Source organism: Quercus robur, chromosome 1, assembly GCF_932294415.1.
Source record: "Quercus robur chromosome 1, dhQueRobu3.1, whole genome shotgun sequence".
Taxonomy (NCBI): Eukaryota; Viridiplantae; Streptophyta; class Magnoliopsida; order Fagales; family Fagaceae; genus Quercus; species Quercus robur.
Window position 1 is genome coordinate 33,146,140 of NC_065534.1, and position 22,980 is coordinate 33,169,119.

Below are 22,980 nucleotides of genomic sequence, written 5' to 3' on the forward strand. Positions count from 1 at the left end.
TATTTGGTTAAAAGGATGTTAACATTGGAGTAGCTACCCTTTCTTTGGGCAGACCATATGTCATTAACCACTTATTATGATAATCAATTGGTAAAGTTTCTAATAATTAAATAAGATATTTGTGGTTCAGTTCTCACGTACAACGAAAACTAATTGGTATCTTGGTCTGATAATAAAGAACTATCTTTAATAGTAGACGCTATAAAAAAAATTGATAGTTCCTATTATATATGCTATCGAGTTGTTGAGAAATATATATTATTTTTTTGGGTAGCAAGGGAAATTGCATTAAACAAAAATAAGTTCTATTACTAGGGGTGTCCACGGGTCGGTCCGGGTCGGGTTTGTGCCCAACCCGGAACCGACCCGCTCACATCGGGTGGGACGTTGAACGACCCGCCGCCGACCGCCGGTAACCTCGGGTCGAGTCGGATCGGGATCCGGTGTACAACGGTCGGGTCGGTCGAAGTCGACCTGAGTTTTACCCTCCAGATCTTCGCCGGAAATCGCCAAATTTTCGCCGGATCTCGCCGAATCTTCTCTGGATCTTCGCCGGATCTGTGCGATAACCACGGGATCGAAGCAGGAAAGACCACCTCAAGCCCAGATTTGAATGAAAACTTCCATCTCATCGCCGGATCTTCGCCGTTCTTCACGGATCTTCGCCGTTCTTCACTGGATCTTCGCCGAATCTGTTGATTTTTCTTCGGATTTGTGTGACAACCACGGGATCGAAGCCAAAAACACCACCTCAAGCCCAGATTTGAGCGAAAACTTCCATCAAATAGCCGGATCTAACCAAAAACTACCAAATCTTCACCGGATCTGAGTGGTTCTAGGTAGATTCGGTCTTCTTTCACGGGATTCGGCGGTCGGATCGGGTTCATCGGGTTTTGGAGAAGAAAACCCGTCATCCGATCCGCCTGAATCGGTTCTTCGTGGCAAAGACCCGCCGCCGACCGTCACCGGCGTCGGATCGGCCGGTTTTCGGGTTGGTCCGGACGGTTTGAACGGGTGGGTCGGTTTTCGGTTTCTGATGGACAGCCCTATCTATTACAATAGAGTTAAGCCTTATCAAAGTCAAAGGCTAGCAAATTAACTACCACAGGAGGTAGGTAGGTGTACAAAATATAGTTAACAACTTGTGAAGTGTACTTTATCGATGTCCACAACTTGTGCAGCGCACTGGTTTGCTTCACAGAAAACATGGTCGATTGTCCTGTTTGGAAGTTACTCGATGAGGTTCCTCCAATCAGAAAGCATAGGTTCCAACATAACATTAGTGGCAATGTGGCATGGCTGTTGGTGAGTAAGTTGACAATGTATTTTATCAGACGCTTTTGCAATATATGGGTAGGGACCACAAAGCTAATGCAACCACTTTCTTTTCTTTTCCCTCTTTCTTTTATTTTTTTTATTTTTTGGAATTGTGCTAATGCAGCCACCTAATCAAAAAGTGAGTGCAGAAGACATGGTTGTAGCTACTACTCCCCAGGACCGCAGAAGCAGAAGTATGAAGTAGTGTTGTGGTCCAACTTTTGAGTTTTACTGAGATCAAGGGTGGTTTTTATTTATTTTATATTTATTTTAATTTTAATTTTAATTTTATTTTATGGGGTTGTGAATCTTGTGATGCTCAATTGTTAATTTTTTTTCTTTCTTTCTTACAATAAGTGGGAGTAGAGAAATTCGAAATCAAAGTCTTCTTATAACAAGAACTAAATAATATTACTGATTCTTAACTATTAATTAGCAATTATATGAAGTATTTTTTTTTTTTTTTTTGTTGAGGAAATGAAGTGTTTCTGTCAAAATCCAGTAAAACTCTTAGATTTTTTTTAATAAAAAAAAAAAGACCAATAAAACTCTCCTTACCAATGAATGTTAAATTGATTTATTAAATCAAAAGAGCCTCAATAATCAGCACCATTTTTTAGGTATGTTCTTTTGAAATCCAAAGTAGTATACGTGTTTGAAATCCAAAGTAGGTATGTTCTCTCCATGCGTGTTTGAACTTTGAAGATAATCACACCAAAAGGCAAGCAAGATTATGGAATCAAGTATCATAGAGAGAGCTAGAGAATTTATGGAATCAAGTAGAAAAAGAAAAAAAAAAAAAAAAAGAGAGAAGAAAATGAGAGAGCTGGAGAGCTTCTGGAATCAAGTGGAAGTAAAGAAAAAAAGAAATAAAGAATGAGGGAGCTTCTGGAATCAAGTGGAAATAAAGAAAAAGAAAAAGGAGAGGATGTACTAATGGTATACGTGTGTGGTGGATAAAATGCAACAGAAAAAAAAAGGAAAAAAGAAAAAGAAAAAGGAAACTTATGGATGAAAGGAAAGCAAAGAATTAGAAATCACAATTTAAAAATGCTATCACAATATTTTCATAATAAATTTTAAGTAATTAGCTAATATTGGTGAGTAAAAATATAATTTCAGTGGTAGGTTCAAATTAGAACTAGTAACAATTTTCCATATAAGATTTTGTTATGATTCTTGTGAAAGTATTGCAAAAAATATTGTGGATGTAACACTTTTTGTTGAAAAATATAATTGTTGAGAACGAATAAAAAAAGAAAAAATAAATATTAAAAAAGAATAAATTTGATTAAAAAATAAAGATTAAAAAAGTGGGTAGGTAAAAGATAAATGTCACTGTTGATTGTCCAAACAGTACAAAAATTTGTCTAATCTGCTGCAGATGCTCTTATATATACATTGTCATTTTTGGTAATTTATCCCTCAAACTGCCACTGTTATACGTGCTAGCCAAACATTCAGTTTTTTCAAAAAGCACTTTTTAACAACTTTTACCAAATACTCAACTTTTTGAAAATGCACTTTTTCATTATGCACTTTTTGAAAACTCCACTTTTTCATTATACACTTTTACAAAAAGCTAAATTAAACTCACCCTTAAATAGTGAAATGAGTGATTTAGGAGTACTATCTTTTTTATTGTAAAAACTTTATAAAAGGTTTAGGGTGAGTTTGGTTTAGCTTTTTGAAGTTGAGCTTTCTGAAAAAGTTGAGTTTTCAAAAAGTGCATAATGAAAAAGTGTTTTTTCAAAAAGCTGAATGTTTGGTAAAAACTGTTAAAAAGTGTTTTTTGAAAAAGTTGAGTATTTGGCTAGCACTTATAAAAATGGCCGTTTGAGAGGTAAATTACAAAAAATGACAATATATATAAGGAAGTTTATTTCATATTTAAATCAATATTGTGAAATTATTTTTTTCTCACCAATATTAGCTAATAATAACCTACTACTTAAGATTTATTGTGAAAGTATTATAATAATTTATACTGATTTTAATTTGAACGTACTATTAAAATTATTTTTTTATCTTTCTAAATTTTTTTTTTCTCACTAATATTAGCTAATAATAACCTACCACTTAAGATTTATTGTGAAAGTATTGTAAAAATATTGTGATAAAAATTGATACTGATTTTAATTTGAACGTACTATTAAAATTATTTTTTTCTCTTTCTAAAAAAATTATTTTTTTCTCATCAATATTAGGTAATAATAACCTACCACTTAAAATTTATTGTGAAAGTATTGTGAAAATATTGTGATACCATTTCCTTCTCTATTTTTTTTTCCCTCTTTTTTTATCCTCCACACACTACCGCATTTCTTTCTTCTTTTTTTTCCTTTTTTTTCCCTTCTTTTTTTCTCCTCCACACACGTACCCTTACACTTTACTTTTTTTACTTCTTTCCTCTTTTTATCCCTACCACTTCCTCCAAACTCCAAAACGTTCTAGCTCTCCTTTTGACTCTATTTTTTTTTTCTCAACACTTCGTTTGTAACACCCATGCAATTCTTCACCTTGATCTTCTTGATTCTTTTCTTTTTCTCTAAATTCAACCACTTACAAACGGGATGATTCAGATTGGGAAGACTAGATCAGAGCAGAGTAAATGTAGATGGGTACAAACTCCATTTGAAAGATTTTGCTATATTCTGAAATTTTTTTGTTTTGCATTTTGAGGAATCCTAATTTGCAAGGGATTGATTTTTTTTTTCCTTAGCTGATTTGGGAATTTGTTATAGATTTCTTGTGTGTTTAGATTTGGAAATTTGTTATTGAGAGGAATGAGGAATTGTGCGTGAGACGAAGACATGAGCATTCTTTATTCTTCGGGTTAATTTGGCAATTGCCCAACTCACCCAACGGATATATTAAAACGCGCATGGACTTTTGGCAAAAATGGACCTTTGAGGCTCCAAAATGGAATTGCGCGTTCTCTTCACAAGTATAAAACGCAACTTTTTCCAAAAATTTGCGTTTTATACTAAACTAACGCACTTAAAGGGTTGGCTTTTTTCAAAACGTGATTTTTGGACTGAAAAAGTTGAAACAAACGGGCACTTACTTTTAAACACAAAACAAAATTTATTTAAGAATTATGGTGACAATTTAATCATTAAATTACTTATGTAGCACCATTTACATAAGCTTTCATAATAAATTTTGTAGGACATTTAATATTTTCTATGGTGAAATTTGTCTCTTTAAAAACCGAAATTAACTTCTTTTTAAAAGGTGAAGGTTTTGGAAGTACAATCACGGATGTTAAATGAAAAGTCAAATGTCGCGATGATTTCAAACCTCAAGCCAGAATCACGAAGAAAACTATACCATAAAGAAGAAAAATGAAAGGTAATTAACAAGAAACGGTATGAACAAACACTTCGCCCAAATCAAGAAATGTGCACATTTCCAATAAACTTTTTGAGAAAGACTTAGGCATATTAGAAAGTCTCCCACTAACAAACTGCGAATGGCTCATCCAGTGCTTTTCATTTGTTGACAAGTATTCATGGATCGAGACTCCCTCATGGTCAAAGCATAGTGCAACATTTTTGGATTCAATAATTGGAATAAAAGAGAGGATACTCCCCTCTTTCCTTCATGAAAAATGCATGACCCACAAAGTTTTTTTACAAACTCCTGATGTCGTGAGTAGTTATTTGTAAGTGAAAAAGTAATATTAGTGGTTGATCTAAATAAAAACCAATAAAAATTTGTTATAACAACAATTGGTAAAAGAGTAGTGCTATAAACATAAACTATTTTACGAACTTTTTAATAAACTAATAATGATGTGATAAGTAATTATTAGTAAGTGAAAAGATAATGTTAATGGTGGACTCAAATGAAAACTAGTAAGAATTTTTTATATAAATAATTTATAAAAATATTGTAAAATAATTTATGACTGTAGTAATATTTTTTATAAAAATTTAATAAAATAATTTATGCACGTAACATTACTTACAAAATACAAACATTTAATCCTTTCCTTAAAAAGAAAGAACTTTTCCCTAAAAGGAAAGAGCTTTAATGTCATTGTGTAATACCCAATACACCCAATACATTCTTCACTGCTTAACTTTACTTACAAAGTACAAACATTTATTCCTTTCCTTAAAAAGAAAGAACTTTTCCCTAAAAGGAAAGATCTTTAATGCCATGGTGTAATACCCAATATACCCATTAACTAGGTGGTCCATTAGGCCTATCCCTTAAAATACCAGTCGGATAGAAACTTCCCATTTGTTGCCCATATTGGTCAATGGCCCACTAACCTCCGATTTCCACATTGCCATCTCCTTTTAGTTAAGTGTCCACTGTGATAGGAATATGCTACAGCCTACAACAATAGTTTGTAAAATAAGATCATGATAAAAATCTATTACAACAATAATTTGTAAAAATATTGTAAAATAATTTAAGGTTATAGCATTATCTTTTGTGATATCTTAAACCTGGAAGCTGGGTGTAATCTTTGGCAAGAACATAAGCAAGATTTACAGCAACAAACCTTTACCACCTTATAAACCTCAGAAAAGCCAGCCCTCAAACCAACCAGCTTGCCCTTCCATTAGAGCTTAACCTAGCAAAATCCTCATATCCTTTTATGAACTGATTGAAAAAAAATCCCAAATTCGAGTGGCTAGAAGGAAGACAAAAAGTCCTCTCACAAATATCCAGAACAACAATATGCTAATGTGGCTGTATCTATTCCTTCCTACACTATCTATCCTCACTTCAACTTCCTAAAACTACATGTAAAACAGAATAGATTCTATTCTATGTGACATTTGGTGGGGAACTCAAACTAGGAAAAAAGAAAACTCATGTGCCTATAATCTTGGAGCGCTATTTGTAAGCCTTAGCTAGTTTAGGAGGACTTGGCCTAATCAGATTAGTAGATACAAATTATTCTCTTGGGTCTCCCTTTTAAAATCAAAATATCTCAAACTATTCATGCAAGCATGAAACCCTCCAACTGCTCATGGCTTTGCAAAGGAATCTTTAATTTACAAGAGCTTTTAAAATTAAGTCTTTGTGCAAAGATAGTCAATGGGCGATTCACACAGATTTGGGATACCCCTTATATCCCTACCTGAAAGTCTCATCGTAACAACTCCAACCCCAATTCCTCCCACCCCAAAATACTCATAGTAACTGACTTCATCAATCCAGAAACTTTCCAATGGAACCGAGGTATCTCCATTTTTAACCCCAAAATTGCTGTGAAAATTTTATGTATCCACCCTTCCCGACTCAACAATTAGACAAGGCAAGTTGGATAGGCAATAACAATGGCATTCTCAGTTAAATCTACTTACCTCTGTTGGAATTATTGCACAAATAATTTACTTTTGTGATTTTGTGAACAAGATCAATAATCAATATATGCATAATCTGTGTGAATGTATAAGAGAAAATAAAGTAAAACTTATAGACCAAAAGAATGCAGAATAGTTGATACAAAACCGATCAAGGCTAGTGTTTGACACTATGTCCTTAAAACAGATTTTGCCTCTCACACTATTTATTTAGTGATGTTTTGAGTTTTTTAGGCGTTTGTCTCCCAAGATAGAATGATCAACAATTTGCAGAAGAAGCACTACAATCTCTGTGCACAACGAATAGAACTGTGTGCGCCTCTCTCTTTGAAGACTCTTACAAAAAAAAAAAAAAAAAAAAAAAAAAAACTTAAATGAAATAAGAGATGCCTATTTATACACACTGATGCCAGTTTAGAATAGGTGCACTGGTAAATAGACATATTATTATACACTCACACTAGTTCAAAAAAATGTGTGATAGTGAACAGACATCTTGTTACAAACTCGCACTAGTTCAGAAAAGTGCAATAGCCAACAGACATATTGGTTTGAAATTAAGTATAGTATGCATAGGCAAACATTGAAATAAGCCCAACCCACTTGAGCCGACACTTACAGAATCAATTTCTCATTCACACCTTAATGATTTGGGAAAGTGTCCACGATGATAATAAACCATTTTTCCAACAATCTCATACGACCAATCACTGAGATTTTTAGCTCCTCTGGTCCTAAAACAATAAAGGATTGAAACACACTCTAGAAGGAAAACAAATCAATACTTTCCAAAAACAATCAATAAAGCCACTTTGACAACTCGAATACAATCCATAGACCAATCTTGCTTGCTCTACCATACACGAGGAAACAAGTTTTCATCTTTTCACCCAATGTTTTCTGGCTCAAACAGTGTGGCAATGCTCCCCAGGGCCAATCCATATAGAATGGCTTCAACTTATAAACTTGGCATAATAGGCTAGCTTCATCCTCAACCCTGGTGAAAATCTAAATCTCTACCTTTAGGAGACCCACTCTTTTACTCTGCTTTCTGCTCATATATGCTACCAAATTTGGCTCCATAGGCACTAGTTGCACAACAGCACAAGAGTCACTCTTCCATGCCACCACTACATCCCCTTCCCTCTCTCCAATGCTTGCTCGTGAGATTAATAGAATTTTCTTATTTCACCAACATGCATTCATGGGAAGCCTCACATCTTCACTACGTTCTCCCCCTCACCTCCAATTTTGACCTATCCTCCACATTGTTGCCACATTATCAACTTCAATGTTGTTGTGAGGCCTAAGTCTAACAATGTCTAACTTGATGTTTTCAGTCAATATCATTTGCCGTTATTAGTGTTTTTTCCCATGGGTTTATACACGTTATTTTGGAAGAAGACTCTTTAATGTTGTACATGTCATCCTAAATCGTTACGTAGTAGATTGAAAAAGAGAGATCCAAACTAGTTTAAAGCTAAACTTTGTCCATAAAAGGGGACGATTTATGTATTTAATTCTGGCTAAAATTCAAATCACACATTCTAAGTTTAGCTGAAATTCATTTAAATCCTTTCACTTTACTTTCATTTAATTGAGTCTTTTAAATTTCATATTAATTCAATTTAGACATTTAATTTCGTTAAAAAATTGCTATCTAGTATGCAATTAACTAATAAAAAAATACATTTAAAAAAAAACTAAAAAAAAGCTTTTTGAAAAAATTAAAATAAAATTTCTCACATGAAAAAAAAAATTAAAATTAATAAAAACAAAAAACATAATTTTTAAAATTTTATTAAAAACAAAATTTTAATGGAATTAGACGTAAAGCTTGGATTCAATAAACTTGAAACTTAGATGACTTAATTAAATGAAAGTAAAGTTAGACGTTTAAATTTTATTCAAACTTGAAGGACGCAATTTACATTTTAGAATTTATTTTATTATTATTTTTATATTTTTAGTTAAGGCTTAAATTTTTAAATGGAAAGTCATGAAAGAGAACATGTCACAACTTACAAGAAGTTGTGACAATTCTATTGGGCTGAATTTAAGTTGTAACAATTCTATTGGGCTGAAAATAATATAGCGTTCAATATCTGATGGGCTTAAACTTTAAACGGGGTTTTAGCCTTTTAAAGTGGGTTGTTCTAAGTGTAACTTCGTTCCCACACCATATGTATCCTTCACACATTTGACATTTCACATCCGCTAAGTTTTAACGTCCAATCCGAAGTGAGCGAAGCCAAATAACCCGCGCAACCAGGGCCACGCTCGCAATGTCTCCACCGTCCAACCTCTATCTCTGCACTTACAATTCTCTCCACGCCATCGGCTGGTAATTACTGTTTCTTTCCAAAATTACCAAAAATTGTACTATCTCTATCTCTATCTCTTCTATTTATCTCTCCGACTCCGAGTTCATTCATGCATTATTCATTGTCAATAACATTTATTTCTAATATTTATTATTATTATTATTTTTGTTTATGTCAGGGCAATTGCTCTCTCTAGAATTTTGAGCAGCTTTGTAACCACCAAGTCCGTGAATGGAGCTTACGCTTCTGCTGGTGAACTAATCTGTCAGTATTGTCTTTAACTTAATTGGGCTCTTTATTTTCTTGGCCTCAGCTCAGCTTGGTTTCTTAATTCTTGTTGAATTTGAAGGAAAACTAGGAAAGAAAAAAAGAAGAAGAGAATTTTATCAATCTTATGTTTTTTAAATTTCAAACTATTTAATTATATTACTTGTCTAAGAAGCTTAGGCTGAAAGAAAATAGCGAATTCAATCATTTAACCATTATTTAAAATTTTTTTTTTTCTCACGTGTGAGTCCAAACTCCCCTAAGTAAGTAGGGCCAGCACATTATATTTTCGTATGTTAAATAGGTGTAGAGTGGTGACAAGTTTTGAAGTTAGGTCATATGCTTTGATACAATGATAAAGTATCACTTGTTACAAAAGTTTAAGCTGATAAGAAACTATGAATTCAATTATTTAACAATTATTTAAACATTTTTGATATTATTATTATTATTATTATTATTATTATCATCACTGTTTTTGTTTTTGGAGTGAAGGTTTGCTGCAAACAGCTGCATTCTTGGAAGTTGTACATGGGGCCATTGGTAGGTTTCTAAGGTTTTATGTATATGCCCATCTGATGTGAATATGATTGAATATATAATAATATATGTGATGTGTAATTCTTTGGAATTTGAGGTCTTGTGCCAAGTGGAGTTGTCAATCCTCTAATGCAATGGGGAGGAAGGACTCATTTTCTGTTGGCTGTTGTTCATCAAATCGATGAGGTTCTCTAAATTGCTTTTGGATTCTCTTAGTTTTAAATTTAGTACTATATGATGGAAAATGTTAAGACTAATACCAATTTTACAATCAGAGGCATGCAAGCTAATGTGGCAATAAATGTAATTGGTGTCAGTGTCACATCAACAACATAATAAATAAGTTCTTTAATTACTTTGTTGCTTTATGTTTAAAAGTTGACATATCAATTTGTAAGACCTATGTAGCAAAATTTGCATTAGCCCTAGCGTCACTCCTAAACTATATTAGTGTTTAGTTTTTGGATTCAATTCCTATTTGTGATGTACAAGCTTCGAGGTGAAGCTGATACTTAATAAAAGAGCGGTCGAAGAAAGGAAGGGCAAACAAATGATGTGGAAGTCTCTTAGGGCCTATCATTTGTGCAGTGCAGGGGTTAAAGATTTTGAGTTCATATATGTTATGCTGTATTTTTGTGATGCTTAAACCAATCACAATCTTTGGTTCTAACCTTTTTTGCAGGTGCAAGAGTTGCCATCAATTTTCATAACTTTTGTTGCTTGGAGTCTAAGTGAGGTAGGTTGGATTTTATATGGTTTTGGGCTGTCCCTGTGCTTTGGTACATAATTTCTGTAAAACGTTACTTAAACACCCTTCCAACATGATCCGGTAGTATTGCATTGCATTGATTGGAAGATAAGAAGTTTGAAAGAACATCCTGGCAAGGTGTTAAGAAGACTTTTTTAAACGAATCCTTTGTTTGGTCATGGGTTTGGCTGAAACAAATGATAGTAAAATGCTTGGTGAAAAATCATGCCAGAATGTTATTTGCAATTCCAAACTTAATTAGTTAATGATTGCTGACAAGAGTTGCATTGTCTACTGACGGGCTACAAATAATATTATTGACACTCGATTTGGCTGATGATGACTAGATTAGTTCAAATTTATCTGTCCTGTATCTTTTTGTATAGAGCTTCCAAAAATTTCTTTTTGCAGAGAACCATAAAGTAAAAGTTATTGAATTTCTAGTAATTCTATTTTTGAGAATCAAATTTCTAGTAATTTGAAAAGCTATAGTTGATTGCATGTATGATCTTCAATCATTTGAGATATATGCTTGAGTCTGGGATGGTAGTCCCCAATAAATTATTTAGTCTTGTGAGATAATACAAATTTGTTTCAATTGTCTTGGCTGGAGGTGACCAAACTATGTTTTTATTTCTATCTTTAATTTTATAAGAGAATTTTTTGTGGGATTGCTTTTGTAGGCCACATAGTTGTTCACAGAAGAGTTAACCATGGAAAAAAAGGGAGAAAAAAAATCACAGAATCATTACTATACTGTTTCTGTATAGGGCTGGATTTTCCTAAAAAAGCTTCTGACATCACCTTTGGGAACCATGAGCATCATATTTGTATCCTTTTGTGAAAAAAGTATGCGCATTGGACTACAGTTTTTTTTTTTTGAATGCTTTAAAATAACTGGACTTGGGTACTGACGGCATAAGCATTTCCATTACAGTTAGTAAAGGAAATTAAAACTAATAATCTTATAGCCATTCACTCATCCTTTAAAAATTGTCTCCCTCTGTGTGTGTGTGTGTGTGTGTTAAGTTAATAAGAAGGATAGAAAGCAAAAATGGTCACAATCTCTCATCATTGATTTCTCTCTTGCTACCTAGTCACTCTTTTTTTTTTTGGGAGGTGTTCTTTTCTCCTTTTGCATTACAAGTTATTGATGTGTTATCCATCCAATTTGATATATTGTGTCCTACTTTTCTCAGTGTGTTCCTGCTCCTGCTTACTGAATTTCATGGCATATATAATATATGACATGGTGATGATCCTGGATGCAGGTAATTAGGTATTCACATTACGCTTTGAGCTGCATGGGAAGTTGTCCATATTGGATTAATTACCTCAGGTTAATCTCTTTTTTGTTCCCTAAGAATTTATATATACACACACCACTAGTGATACACTATATAAGCAGAAGCTGAATTTTTTAAATAAAATTATACTTTTGCTTTTCACTAGGTACACTGCATTCATTGTGCTATATCCTATAGGAATTGCTCCCGGTGAAAGTAAGCAGCTTCCAATAATTACTTTGATTTTTAACAATATTTTTTTGATCCACTCCCCATTCCCTGTCTCTCATTTTACTATCGACTCTTTTTTCAGTATAATTTGTTTAACTGTTGGTTATTGCCATGTAGTGTGGCTTATGTACCAGGCACTTCCCTTCATAAAGAAGAAGCATCTCCATGAACATCTATTTAATGGCCTTCCCTTCAGCTATTATAATTCTCTCATGGTATGTTTATATTTAAGAAGATTTTGTTGGGAAACCTCAAGTGTTTCTAAGAAAGTTGAGGCGTCCATTATTTCTTTGCACTCTTCCATTCCTTTTAGGTTTGTACTATGAATAGCTTATAAAATTAACATAACTGGAGGCACATTTGATTATGTAGGTTTTAACCTTTTGACTTGAATTGAAGATGGTAACTTGATAGGTTATTTGGCATACCTGCCTGCTCTGGCAGGTACAGGGTATGAATTTATGCAATAAAATTTAGGTTGGGATTTGGGAACTTCAATCTAAAGTGTAGTCCAATTATGTATCTTTGAGTTACATTATTGTGTAATGGAACTATTATTGGGCTAAGCTACCTTGCTTTCTCCTACTTGGGTAAATTCGGAAACATTTGGCCTTTATTTGTCCAGAACGGGGTGGGAAGTTCAAATCTGTGTAATGTTATGTTTACTTTGGGACTGCTCTGTCTCAAACCAGCTCCATTGCCGTCCCTATAAATTTAATGCTAAACTTGGGTTACTTGAATACAAGAATGATCTTTTGGACATGGCAGTTTCTTAGGAGAAAAGTCTGGAAGTTTAAAACCATAGTAGGACATCCAATTTTTCACCACAATGATTACTCTATGGATGCTAGTTCTTTACAGGCACATATACCATAATATTCCTGGTCATCCAACGAGGTAGTTTGGTGGACATTTCCGGTTCTCTCTCTAATTTTCTCCTTTTTCTGTTTTCTTTCCTGTGGTGTTCAGTAAAAATGGTTCTGGTGTTCACTTTAATAAATGAATCAGATGCAGTATATAGGCTGTATCGCAAATGGAGACTGGTGTTTTTCTTCTTGCCATAGTATAACAATTTTTTGACTACTTTCAATCTTTATCTTTACAAGCTTGTTGTTGACATTTACTTGAATTTTCTGTATCAGGTTCTTCTTCTGTGCTACCCTTTTCTGTGGTTAAAGCTTTACCTGCATATGTTTAAGCAACGGCGGTCAAAACTGGGAAAACGCCATGAGAAGAAGAAATTGTGAAGTTTGGACCTCTTTCAGATACAGATGCTTGTTAATTGTCACTTACTGGTACTTCTGGAATTTTGAGTCCTTGGCTATAGGCTTCTTCAATATTCTTCCAATTATTTTGCAGTTCCATGATCCATCAATGTGACTGAAGTTAGATGCTCACTACCCTTACTTTTACCATGTTGCAATTGTTTACATGATGATATATGAAGTGAAATTATGTGCAAACTTTAGAAATTTTATGTGTTTAGGAAGATATGTATTCTAGAGTCATATGCTGCCATGTTAGACTGTGTTTCATTGTAATGGATTGTAGAACAGCAACTTGTTACTGTTATTACAGTTAACGTTACTGCTGCACAAGCTGGAGCCAGAGCAGAACCATAGTCTAGTAGCTGGATTACTCTAGAATAAAAAAATTTATTACTATTAATTGTGATAACGGGTCTCTTTGCCCTTCTGTAACACCAACCCCCCCCCCCCCCCCCCCCCCTCCAAAAAAAAAGAAAAAAAAAAAAAATCTTGCAGCTTTGTTAGTCGTCCTCTGTAACTTAGAAAGATGAAGTCCATTTGTCGCCTTTTTCCCCTAGCTGGGTTAAACCTCAGTCTAGAGCAATTTCACTCTTCATCATACATGTTATAAGGTATAAAAATATATATGCAGGTGTTTTTGAAAGGGAATGCCAAGCAGCTGGAACATGATACATTCTTCATCTTATTCTTACTAAATACTGGAATACGTATATGTCCAGTGGTACTTTTTTTTATGTGTTTTGCTGCCTTTCCTTTCAACAAGACTGCCTCCATCTACCGCCTTTTTTCTTTTCCCCATTTTTGCCAAGCCCTTTCGCACAATTCACATGTTTAGAGTTTCACCTTCGTGTCTCTTTTTGCTGCAGGCAACAATCCTTTTTGTGATACTTCACTCAGTCTCAGAAAATTATGATGCCTGCACTTTTCTGGTCATATGATATGTATGTGTATTTACAATCCTTATTCTAATCACCGTGCTGTGTATCGTAATGTCTAATTCACTTCCTTTGAAAGTGACTAAGTTCCATTCCCTTTCATGCAGTGGCCGCTCCAGAAATTTTTTTCAGGGTGTTCCTCAACAAGCATAAATTACACAATCTAATAAAAATAAAGTTTTATATATTGACAACAATAACAATAAAAAAACACGCAAATACATAAAGTTTACAATTGTCTTCTACGAGTTTTCATATTTTGAAATTGTTGCATGATAGTCTCATTATAAATGCTACAAGCTACATCTCTTTCAATATACACAATTAAGCAATCTTATTAATTATTGTTGTTTAGTTGTTTCATTAATTTGTTTGTCTTTTATAAACTATAATTTGTTATATTGTTGTTTCATTAATTATAAAATTATTAATTGTTGTTTAGCCTAACATAATTTAATTTGTTTGTCTTTAATAATGTATTGGTTAATTAAATTATTAATTATTGTTTATTAGTTGCTTCATTATTTTTCTTTACTAACTACTAGCACACACCTCATAATTTAATTTTGTCTTTTATTGGTAAGTTACTGCCTCTGCTCTGGATGCCTTTACTTCCCTCAATTCTCAAACATCCCACCTAGCCCCATGCTCCCATCCACCCCCCACTCAATAGACAAGCCCCATGGCCCCAATCACAAGAGCCAATCAGATATTCACAAATCACAATACTAAGGGTCCGTTTGGTTGGGAGGATGGAAAAGTGAGAGGATAGAAAATAGAGGAAGGATGGAAAAGTGGGAGGATAAAAAAGTTTTTAGTTTTCCTTATTTGTGTTTAGTTGAGAGGGTGGAAAAGTGGAGGGATGGAAAACTTTTTGGTTTGGTTGAAAATAAGGTTTGTATAAATTTACCATCCTGTCCCTCTTAAATAAAACAAAAAGTAATACATTATACTTTAAAAAAAATTGTGTATAGATGAAAGTGGACATTTCTAAAAATAGCATAAGAAATCATCCAAAAGTGTTTTCTTAAAAAAAAAAATTAAAAAAAAAAAAGGAAAAGAAGAAGAACCCACCACCTGGCAAAACCAAAGAAAGAAAGAAAAAAAAAACAAAAACAAAAACAAAAAGCCAACGTTACAATGGAAAAGTCAAAAGAAAAAGAAAAAAAAAAAAAAGAGCAAGCCAACGTTACCAAAAAAAAAAAAAAAAAAAAAAAAGCCAGAAATGTTAATTAGAGGTGGGGGTAGTTTTGTCCAAATATTTTTTCCATTTTTCACTCTAATTTAGAGATATTGTATTTTGAAGGGGGAGGAGAGAAAACTTGTGGGCATCACCACTTTTCTCTTCCCCTCTCCCTCTTAACCAAACAGTAAAAAATGCCATTTTCCACCATATTTTCCTTTTCCTATTTTTCATCCTCCCTGTTTTCACCCCAACCAAAGATACCCTAAAAGACAAACTTAGTAACTCACCAACACCAACACCAACACCAACACAAACAGATAAAGCCAAAACAACAGGGGCAAATATTAATAAAGTTATAAAGACTAAAGTAAATCTAACCAATTACAGTTCAAACATCAAAGAGAAAAGAGAGAATCATATAAATTAGTAACTCACCAACACCAACACCAACACCAACACAAACAGATAAAGCCAAAACAACAGGGGCAAATATTAATAAAGTTATAAAGACTAAAGTAAAGCTAACCAATTACAGTTCAAACATCAAAGAGAAAAGAGAGAATCATATAATGTGAGAGAGAGAGAGAGAGAGTCTCACAAAGACTTCACAGCAAAAGGAGCAAAGTCAAAAGTGAGTGAGCAAACCCCCAAACCCATTAACCCAATCGTGTAAGAGAGAAAAAGAGAGAGAAGTGTAAAGAATAAAGATGAAATACCTTGAGGGAGCAGGGAGGCCTGCAGGGAGGCCTGAAGGGCGGCGCTGTCGGGGACTTGGGCAGCACGTCGAGTAGGGATTCGATTGGACCAATTTCCGATGCGGCGATGCCTGATGCGATGTGCTTTGGACTGGAGCTTGAGTTGTGCTCTATTGGCTGTTGTGTTGTAGCGACGACATTGTTCTGTTGACTGATGAGGTTTTTGTCTTTAGGTTAGGTTTTTGATTTAGTGATTTGAGATTTTAGTTTTTGCTTTAGCTTTACCATTTGAAGAATCAGCGGACGCATAGCGTATATTGGTTTTTTTTTTTTTTTTTTGAGAATCCGTGGGTTTGCTTTACCTGTTTACCATCCGTTGGGTTTTATTTTTTATTTTTTTGTATTGGGTTTGCTTTACCATCTATTGTTTAGGATTGATGTTGGTTTTTTTTGTGGGCTTGCTCTGTTACATTTTTTTTTTTTTTTTTTTAAAGATTTTAGTTCAATTTTTTTTTTTTTTGCTTGAAAGTAGAACAAATAATTTTTTATTTGAGGGTGTTCCTAATTTTGCTTGAGAGTGTTTCTAATTTTTTTTAAAGGTTAAACAAATAAAAAAATTTAAATTATTACATATAATATTTTTTTTTAGGTTAGGGTGTTCCTAAGAACACTCTGGGCTGAACGTGGTACCGCCATTGCTATCATGGTTCATATTAAATATTACAATTCTAAAAGCGTATTTATTGTCACATCATTTAAAATTTTAAATAATATAATAACATATATAGTTAGATATAAAAAAATAAAAATTGAATTGTGGAATTGATTATCTTCATTCCACTTGAAACGAAGGGGAAAGTGTCTCAGTCTCAGATTCCCTCAGCATGTTTCTTTTGTAGTATCGTTGAACTTGATACAGGACAACTGGCATTGAGTCTAGGTTGCTCGTGGCTAGAAGAAGCCTAACCAATAGGCTGGACTGTTGTGGGGTAGTTAGTGCCAGCCAAAATATTTACATATAGGATATTATAAAACTTGTTCTTATTTATATCTTTTGTGGGGGCAGAATTGTACCATAGGATTTAGGAATATGCTACTAACATATGGTGTTTTCTATTAGTGATCCAGGCCATGAAACCCACCACCCAGTCTAGTGTAGAAGCTATTCAACTCACGGATGCTTTCTCAATTGTAGCAATAATATTTTACAAACTAGCTGACTCTCTTTTTAATATTTGTTTTTAGGTTCATATTCTACTCCGAATAAATATAGGACCAAGTTTGATTTGCTCATATAAAGCAAATGTCCCAATGCCACGTCTTTTATTTTTATTATTATTATTATTTTAATTTATCTATACTCAAGGTTGGTACCCATTTACATTTAAAACAATTTTAAAATTTTAGGGCAAAAAAAGAGAAAGAAAAGAATGGGAAAGATTCTAAGCACAAATGAACATTACTTTTCAAAACGATTGCTGCAATACAAGACATAGTTCACAGAAATCAACAATTGGCAACAGGAAGATACAAACAACATGATACTGAAACCAAAAGAAAACCACCAAACTTTCAATCCATTCCCATAACTTCAACAAAAGAGTGAGAGAGAAAGAGATCTTGTTTTTCAGAAATCTGTAGATGGGAGAGGTTCATGGGTGTTTGGGCTGATGAAGATGAACTCGTAAATGAGGGCGGCGATGGCGGAGCCAATGAGTGGACCAACCCAGTAGACCCAGTGGTTGTCCCACGACCAACTGACCACAGCAGGGCCAAAGGAGACTGCTGGGTTCATGGATGCACCATCAAAGGCACCACCAACTAAGATATTGGCACCCACAATGAAACCAATTGCAATGGGTGCAATAATTCCAATGTTTCCTTTCTTTGGGTCCACGGCTGTGGCATACACGGTGTACACCAATCCAAAAGTCATCACGATCTCAAACACTACGGCATTCCATACAGTCACATCAGACGATAGAGAGAATGCGGATGTTGTCTACATACATATAAAGAAGATAAAATTAACAATCAATACAAAAAAAAAAAAAAAATATATATATATATATATATATGTGTGTGTGTCTAAATTTATATTGAATCATTGATGATTGAAGAGATTACTAAAACAAACAGCATAAAGTAAAATAAATAAATAAATAAATAAATAAATTAAAAGCCCTTAATTGGGTTTCAAACACTTAACACCTAGACTGCTAGACAAGCTGAGATTACCTAAAGTCCTATAGCTTCTGAGTCATACAACTTTTCAAAAATCAGAAAAGAAATATCCCAGATGTTCCTTTATGCATAAACTGTGAATCTCAATTATTTATGCATGTATGAACTTTACATATAAGGCTTATGGAAGTTTCACGTAGATCTAAATTCTAAATAAAGAATAATTTAGATAGATGATGATTGATGCAGTTCAAAAAGTATAGAAATTCACACGGTCCAAATGCATTTGTTTCCAAGTGAGAAGATATGTGATGCATTTTGTATATATTACAGTAATTCTCTTACTGCATGTGGATCCTAATGTTAGTGCATTTGATAGATGTAATATTTCTCTCACAGTCTGCAGAACCAATGCAATGAGAAAGATGCTACTTAATGTAGATGTATAATATGCACTAACATATACATGACCATCAGTCTTGCACTTCACCAGGGTCAAAATTATGTAAAAGTCTACAACCAAGGAAAAAAAAAAGTGTTGCTTGTAATTTTGTATAATATGGTACTTTAAAATTACATCTAGTTTCATATATATATATATATATATATATATATATATATTTATGAATATTTTCTAAAATGTATTGAGTGAAAGTTTTATCTTATTAGTTGTCATATATAGTTTAATTATTTTTTCTTATATATGTTGGTTTAAACTTAGATCCGTGAATGGTCTTACCAATCCACCGGTTGAAAACTTAAGGAGCAAGCAAGCAACGACGGAGCCAAGGAGCTGGGCGATCCAGTACAAAATACCCCTGATGAGTGAGATGTGGCCGCCAAGGAAGGCACCAAATGTAACAGCAGGGTTCACATGACCACCGGAAATGTTTGCTCCAATTGCAACTGCCACGAACAGTGCAAAGGCATGAGCTAGGGCTGCAGCTACAAGTCCAGCCGGTGTTGTTGACCCATCATCAGTGAGCTTGTCTGCAAAAAAAACCATTCACCAATTAGTTTCTCATTTTATTGGATGAGCAAGAAAGAAAATGAGAAATATATTATAATTCTAAAAGTGTATTTACTGTCACAATATAAATAAACGTGACATAATATAAAGAAAGAGATCTTAATTGTGAAATGGACTCGATCTTAATCCTCGAGTAACATATATAGTCCTAGTCAATTGCGCGCGTTACTTCTAAAGATTGTGACATAAATAAAATGAAAGAAAAGGTTTGATGTCTTACTGAAAGCCATGCCAGAGCCTTCACCGGCAAAAACAAAAATGAGAACTGAGATGAACTCAGCAAGAGCTGCTTTTAGAGAATCAGCTTGGCCAAACTCGGCAGGGCTACCAATAGCAATTTGAGAAATCGGCATTTTTCTAGTAATTCAATTTAGCTTTCGAGAGCTCTAGAGCTTATTACAAAAGCCAAATTGTACTCACTAGCTTTTTTTGTGTCTTTTCTTGCTTCTTGCTCTTTTTAGCTGATATAGTGGGCAGTTTATATATAGGGTCTCTAAAGAATATCAACGGCCTCATTGAAACCGGAATAGCCAGTTTCTATCCGGTAACAGCTTGTTTTCAACGAGGGGGAAAAAAAAAAAAGGAACTAGGACGGGGCCTCCATTTTGTTCCTATCATGCCACGTGGACGGCTGATGTGACTTGTTGGAGGGTGATCACATGGTGAAAGAAATTCTAATCACCGACCAATTGGCTGTGAGATGGTGGGTCCATCAATGATTGTCGTGGTTTAATTTTGCAGTTTTGCTTGACCGACCATTGGATTGTTTACGCGGCCGTGATGTGGACCTCCGTAATTGGTTATGCTGGCTAGCTACACTATCATGCACTTATAAATTATAATCGTCCTTAAAAAAAATTTTAGTTACCTAAATCAACTTTTTTTATATATATATATATATATTTATATTTATAAATACAATCGAATTTTAATTTATCATGTCGCTATATTATGATTGTTTTATTATTAAATTTAATATATAAATTAGTTTTTAGTGTATTTAAATCTCAAATTTTTTATTTGATAAATTTATTTTTACTAGTTTATTTAATTGAAACCTACCAATCAAATTTATATTTTGTTTAGGGGAGATGATGAGCCAAGGATGATATCATGGCTCCAAGGTCCTATGTAATGTTGGTGTTATAACTTATATATAGAGTCTGTGGGTCCAAACCGTCCAAGTAGTAATTAAAAATTAAAATTCATTCGTTTGAAAACTTGTGGAACTGAGGTAGGTAGGTCATAAATTCATAGTGGTTCTGGTTCATGTGATTGTAGTTACATGCAATGTTGTTGTTTATGTTTTTTGTTTTTTTAGAAATACTGATAATAAATGTTTGGCTATGATATTAGGAACTAAATTTAAGCTACTTAAACGGTTCATGGAAGTTCAAGTTAAAGATTTTGTGCATTTGAATTAACTTTTTACACTGAAAATTTATGTGCATATTTGTTGAATTTTTTGAAAAAGAAGTACAATTGTACATTAAAAAAAACAATAAACTTATATAGTCATATATATATAATTTAAAAGAAAAATAAAATCATTCATTATTCTTTTTTTAAAAAACATGGTGATCTAAATGGGAAGGGTTTTTTTTAGTATACAAAATGTGCCGCAATGATAATCTCATAATCCGATCAACTATTGGTGCAAGATAATCCCATTCCCAAAAAAAAAAAAAAAAAAAAGGAATTATTGGTATAAATTATAATTAAGCTAGCTGTTAAGGAGCTTGAGCTCATAATTAAAAAAATAGGCGAAAGTGTCAAAAGCTTCTTGTGGTTTCGATTCTTCTTTATTATTCTTTTGAAGTTTTTATATATGCCAAGTGGAATCTTTGGACTGTCTCAAAAAAAAAAAGAAAGTGGAATCTTTGGACTAACTTTTGTTAGCACTTTTTACTCAAAAAAAAAAAAAAAAAATCTGTTAACACTTATTAATGGAAAAATCAATGATCATATTAAGAAGACTCACCAATTCATTTAGGTTATTGGTCATGTGATTGTCACATGATTTTTCTGTCAATAAGAGTAAACAAAAGTTAATCTCAAAGATCAATTTAACGGATATAAAAACCTTAAGGAGTTATATGGAATAATTTAAAATTTTAAATCTTTAGAAATGTTTTTGCAACTAGCCCAAATCCTAGGGAGTATTTTTGCATTTAGGATTAAAGAATAACTTGGTTTGAAACTTTGAAATGAATCTCTTTTGAAGAAAAATATTATGTAGTCTTAAAATACTGCTATATGGTACTATTCATATCATATAAAGAGATCTACTACTGATGAAAGAGTACCACTTTACTATACTCAATCATTACTCCTTGTAACATTTTTCTAAGATGAAATGGCTTCAAGCTCGCTTGCATTATTATCATTTTTTTTTGGTTGAGAAAAACATTATTATCAGTCTTTTCTTTGATAAAATTATTATCAGTCTTTGATATACATGCTTTGACAAATAGTCTCATCCTTATCTAGCCACCCCTTCCCAAAAAGAATAAAAGAGTTCAAACTCTTTTACGTCATGTTAGAGTCTGTAACTTTAAAGTGTCAAAATCATCTGATCATTATATCATATTATCATGTACGTACTAGAACAAATTAAGGATATAATTCCGCCTGCAACGTACGTATATCATGTTCGAGAACTCGTGGTAGTTGAAATTTAAGACATACTTGGATGACTATTTAGATATTTTTGTTTCATTTTGAATTGAAGTGCTTACAATTTACAAAAGTTCCAACACAGAGATAAATCCACACGACATTTCTTTGTTGGGATTTAAAAATAGAATTACATCATAGATTTGAATTAATTCAAATTCAACTTTTGTCACTGAATGGATCATAGAGTGATAATAATTGCGTCCCACCGTTCAATTGAATAGGTTTCTCTATTGAAAGAATATATTGAATGTTAGCTCAACCGAATGAGCTTAAAATTTCCTATATTCAATCCATTTAGTGTCTATATATATAATATAAAATTTGAATATATGGGATCTTCTCTTTGATAATTATTTTTTATCATTCGGCCAAAAACTAATTAATGTTTTTGTATAGGCAAGATTCGGACTTAATCAAATCCTTTATTCAACTATAAGAGAGGTTAAGAGATTTTTTTTTTTTTTTTTTTTTTTTTTTTTTTTTTTTAAAGAATAGAAATTAAGAGTTAAACTAATTAGAACTCATAGATTCTATGAAAACTTTTTTTTTTTTGAGAATCAGATTCTATGAAAAACTTGATAGCTATTAAAATTTTGAGTAAAATATGTAAGTATTTAATAGCTAATTTAAACAAATTAAGAATATCATTGTTATTCTAATCTAGCTACTACTCTCTCTAGCTAATATACTCTTTAATGATAGGTTCTAGCAAATTACATTGTTAAAGCTTATCAAACAAAGCCACGAGTTATGTAACTTAGTGGCATTACTTCCTCTATTTTATGAGTCCCTCTTCCTTATTATTGTAATTATTAAAAAATATATATATATATATATTTTTTATAAAAATCATCAAACAAATATATTATAAAAAACAATTTAGTGAATTTGAATAACTTAATATTTTGTATGGTTATTACGGTGATTTTTAGTAAATAACTAAAATTGTGCATCAAATCA

General features: G+C 33.0%; 2 protein-coding genes across 5 annotated transcripts; one reads left to right on the forward strand and one right to left on the reverse strand.

The window, feature by feature from the left end:
- Nucleotides 1-8,812: 8,812 nt before the first annotated feature.
- LOC126732180 (uncharacterized) lies at nt 8,813-14,487 on the forward strand. 4 transcript variants are annotated; one of them, XR_007659374.1, is made up of 12 exons: nt 8,813-8,991; nt 9,150-9,235; nt 9,734-9,781; nt 9,876-9,964; nt 10,461-10,514; nt 11,798-11,865; nt 11,979-12,028; nt 12,161-12,258; nt 13,186-13,338; nt 13,943-14,011; nt 14,177-14,252; nt 14,354-14,487. XR_007659374.1 is itself a non-coding variant. In XM_050435107.1 (10 exons), exons 1-9 carry the CDS (start codon nt 8,933-8,935, stop codon nt 13,288-13,290), a joined length of 657 nt encoding a protein of 218 aa, XP_050291064.1. In that variant the 5' UTR covers nt 8,813-8,932; the 3' UTR covers nt 13,291-13,338; nt 14,178-14,487. The 4 variants fall into 4 exon arrangements, 2 of the variants coding, with proteins under 2 accessions (XP_050291064.1, XP_050291063.1); XR_007659380.1 differs by lacking the exon at nt 13,943-14,011 and having other exon boundaries at nt 14,178-14,252; XM_050435107.1 differs by lacking the exon at nt 13,943-14,011 and having other exon boundaries at nt 14,178-14,487.
- Nucleotides 14,488-17,565: 3,078 nt separating this feature from the next.
- LOC126732216 (aquaporin TIP1-2-like) lies at nt 17,566-19,807 on the reverse strand. The gene is made up of 3 exons (XM_050435108.1): nt 19,562-19,807; nt 19,051-19,301; nt 17,566-18,129 (listed from the first exon to the last, which is right to left on the reverse strand). The coding sequence occupies exons 1-3, from the start codon at nt 19,692-19,694 to the stop codon at nt 17,755-17,757; spliced, it is 759 nt and encodes a 252-aa protein (XP_050291065.1). The 5' UTR covers nt 19,695-19,807; the 3' UTR covers nt 17,566-17,754.
- Nucleotides 19,808-22,980: the final 3,173 nt, after the last annotated feature.

Coding starts and splice junctions, on each gene's coding strand:
- LOC126732180 (XM_050435107.1), top strand. CDS start 8,933: ATGTCTCCACCGTCCAACCTCTATCTCTGCACTTACAATTCTCTCCAC. Junction 9,236..9,733: donor TTCTGCTGGTGAACTAATCT/GTCAGTATTGTC, acceptor TTTGGAGTGAAG/GTTTGCTGCAAACAGCTGCA. Junction 12,029..12,160: donor AGGAATTGCTCCCGGTGAAA/GTAAGCAGCTTC, acceptor ATTGCCATGTAG/TGTGGCTTATGTACCAGGCA.
- LOC126732216 (XM_050435108.1), bottom strand. CDS start 19,694: ATGCCGATTTCTCAAATTGCTATTGGTAGCCCTGCCGAGTTTGGCCAA. Junction 19,302..19,561: donor AGGCTCTGGCATGGCTTTCA/GTAAGACATCAA, acceptor TTTTTTTTGCAG/ACAAGCTCACTGATGATGGG. Junction 18,130..19,050: donor AGTTTTCAACCGGTGGATTG/GTAAGACCATTC, acceptor ATATGTATGTAG/ACAACATCCGCATTCTCTCT.